General features: G+C 34.6%; 1 protein-coding gene across 1 annotated transcript in view; it reads right to left on the minus strand.

Moving 5' to 3' along the window:
• The window catches only part of LOC128645750 (Krueppel-like factor 8), a 66,365-nt gene that overhangs the window by 20,580 nt on the left and 43,285 nt on the right, over window positions 1-2,500 (minus strand). The window contains exon 3 of the mRNA XM_053698972.1: window positions 1-96. This exon is cut by the window's left edge and continues 12 nt beyond it. Coding sequence (XP_053554947.1) covers window positions 1-96 — 96 coding nt within the window. The remainder of the gene's footprint in view (window positions 97-2,500) is intronic.

Here is a 2,500-nt window from a genome sequence, read left to right on the forward strand (position 1 = left end):
CAGGTAAACCTAGGTGGATGAAGTCTGAGGGAGACTTCTCAGTTCGGGAATTATCTGCAAACTCAGTTCCTGGAGACTGCAGCATTATGGTTCTCCCTACAGACAGAGACATTTAATTAATCACACAGTCACATATTTTATTCACTGTTTTAGAGCCATAGGTTCTAAACCAAAAGGGACACGAAAGTCAAAATGTTTCTTTCAGGATTCAGTCTACAATTTAAAATAAATCATCTTTAAAATGTATTTCTATTACAAAGCTCAACAACCAGTAACTTTGGTCTTCCCTTTTAAATCCATTGTAGTAGAAAAAACACACACACACACTCCAATGGAGAGATCCAAATCGTAATGCTTAAAGGGACATTAAACCCAAAAATCATATTTCATGATTCAGATAGAGAATACAATTTTTTAAAAAGTTTCCAATTTACTTCTATTATCAAATGTATTTCATTCTCATGTTATTCTTTAATAAAGAGATACCTTGGTAGGTAGCGTGCACATGCCTCAACCACTACATGACAGGAAATAGTGCTGCCATCTAGTGCTCCGGCTAATGTATAACATTGTTGCAAAACTGCTGCTATATAGTGCTGCAGACACGTGCACACGCTTGAGCTTAAATTTCTGTTTTTCAACAAAGGATAACCAGAAAATAAAGACAATTTGATAATAGAAGTAAATTAGAATGTTTTTTAAAATGTTATGTTCTATCTAAATAATGAAAGAAAAAAATTTGGGTTTTATGTCCCTTTATAGCAATCCTCACTCTCCACTGCAAACAACTTTGATGCGATGTTGAGGAAGTTTAAGCTAAGTTTTAGGTGCGGCTGGTGGTGGCCCAATAGGGGAAGGGGGACACCCATAAATGTTTTGTGAACCAGGGTGCCAGGGACTCATTTTAAAGTGCCAGTGAAAGTTTGCTCTATGCCATTATCAAATTTATTTCATTCTCTTGATCACCTTTATTGAAAAGCACATACGTAGGTTCAGGACAGTGCATGTGCTTTGCACCCCTATATGGCAGCAGGTTTGCAAGAATGCTTTTAATAGTATTATAAATGACAACACTGCTGCCATCTAGTGTTCAAAAAACATTTTTTAAAAACTGCCACCATTTAGTTCTCTATACACATGCACACTATCCACATTGTTTTGATATTTATTTGTTGAAGAGAGAACCTAAGTAAATTTGATAATAGAAGTACATTGGAAACTTTTTTTTTTTTTAAAAATAGAAAAAAAATCATAAATGAAAACAAAATTGGGTTTCATGTCCCTTTAAAGGGACAGTCAAATCCAAAATAAACTTTCATGATTCAAATAGGCCATGTACTTTTCAACAACTTTCCAATTTACTTTTATCACCAATTTTGCTTTGTTCTCTTGGTATTCTTAGTTGAAAACTAAACCTAGGTAGGCTCATATGCTAATTTCTCAGACTTTGAAGGCCGCCTCCAATCTGAATGCATTTTGATAGTTTTTCACCACTAGAAAGTTCATGTGTGTCATATAAATATCATTGAGCTCACGCACATGAAAGTCACCTAGGAGTCAGCACTGATTGGCTAAAATGCAGTCTGTCAAAAGAATTAAAATAAGGGGCAGTTTCCAGAGACTTAGATACAAGGTAATTACAGAGGTAAAATGTGTATTATAACGGTGTCAGTTATGCAAAACTGGGGAATGGGTAATATAGGGATTATCTATCTAACAAACATTTTGGTGTTGACTATCCCTTTAAAGGGCCATTGGAGTCAAAATAAAAAATAAATAAAAAATCATGAGTTTAATTTTGATTCAATGCCCTTTAACATGAAAAGCAACATAAGGGTTCAATCTGTTTTTTTCCCCATAAAATCAAACAAAATAAGCATTTACACATTTAAAGTAAAACACATGCTCTTTGATAATACAGAATGCAGTCACATTACAAAATGCAACACCGCACAGACACACAGTGACTCACTGGCTAGCATGATTTTATAGAATTCTCCAGAGGGTAAACTGGGCAATTCTGAACATATAGGATGAAAATAATATTCCCCTCCCCTTAAAGAGGTATGTAGCACATTGGAATATGAGAGTACACTGGCAGAGTATAGTAACAATATTAGTTGTCATGTAGCAAATGTGCAAAAGAGAATGCTGCATTTATATTCATTCACTTTTCCTCTGCAAGACAATGTACCCACATACAAAGACATGACAACTTTCAATATCTGGGTATCAGTGTCTTGCACCCTGCCAATGTCTGACTTGGCTGTCAAGATTAGAAGAAAAAAAAAAGACTGCCTATATGTTTTTTGAAAGTTAAGAGGATTCCTCTGGACCATTGAAACCATTTGGTTAGTGGATAATTAATTCAGAACCACCAACTCACAAAGAGGAATCACTTTAAAGGGATATGAAACCAATTTTTTTCTTTCATTATTCAGAGCATGCAATTTTAAGCAACTTTCTTATTAACTCCTATTATCAATTTTTCTTCGTTCTC

This window comes from Bombina bombina, chromosome 1 (genome assembly GCF_027579735.1).
Source record: "Bombina bombina isolate aBomBom1 chromosome 1, aBomBom1.pri, whole genome shotgun sequence".
NCBI classification, from domain to species: Eukaryota; Metazoa; Chordata; class Amphibia; order Anura; family Bombinatoridae; genus Bombina; species Bombina bombina.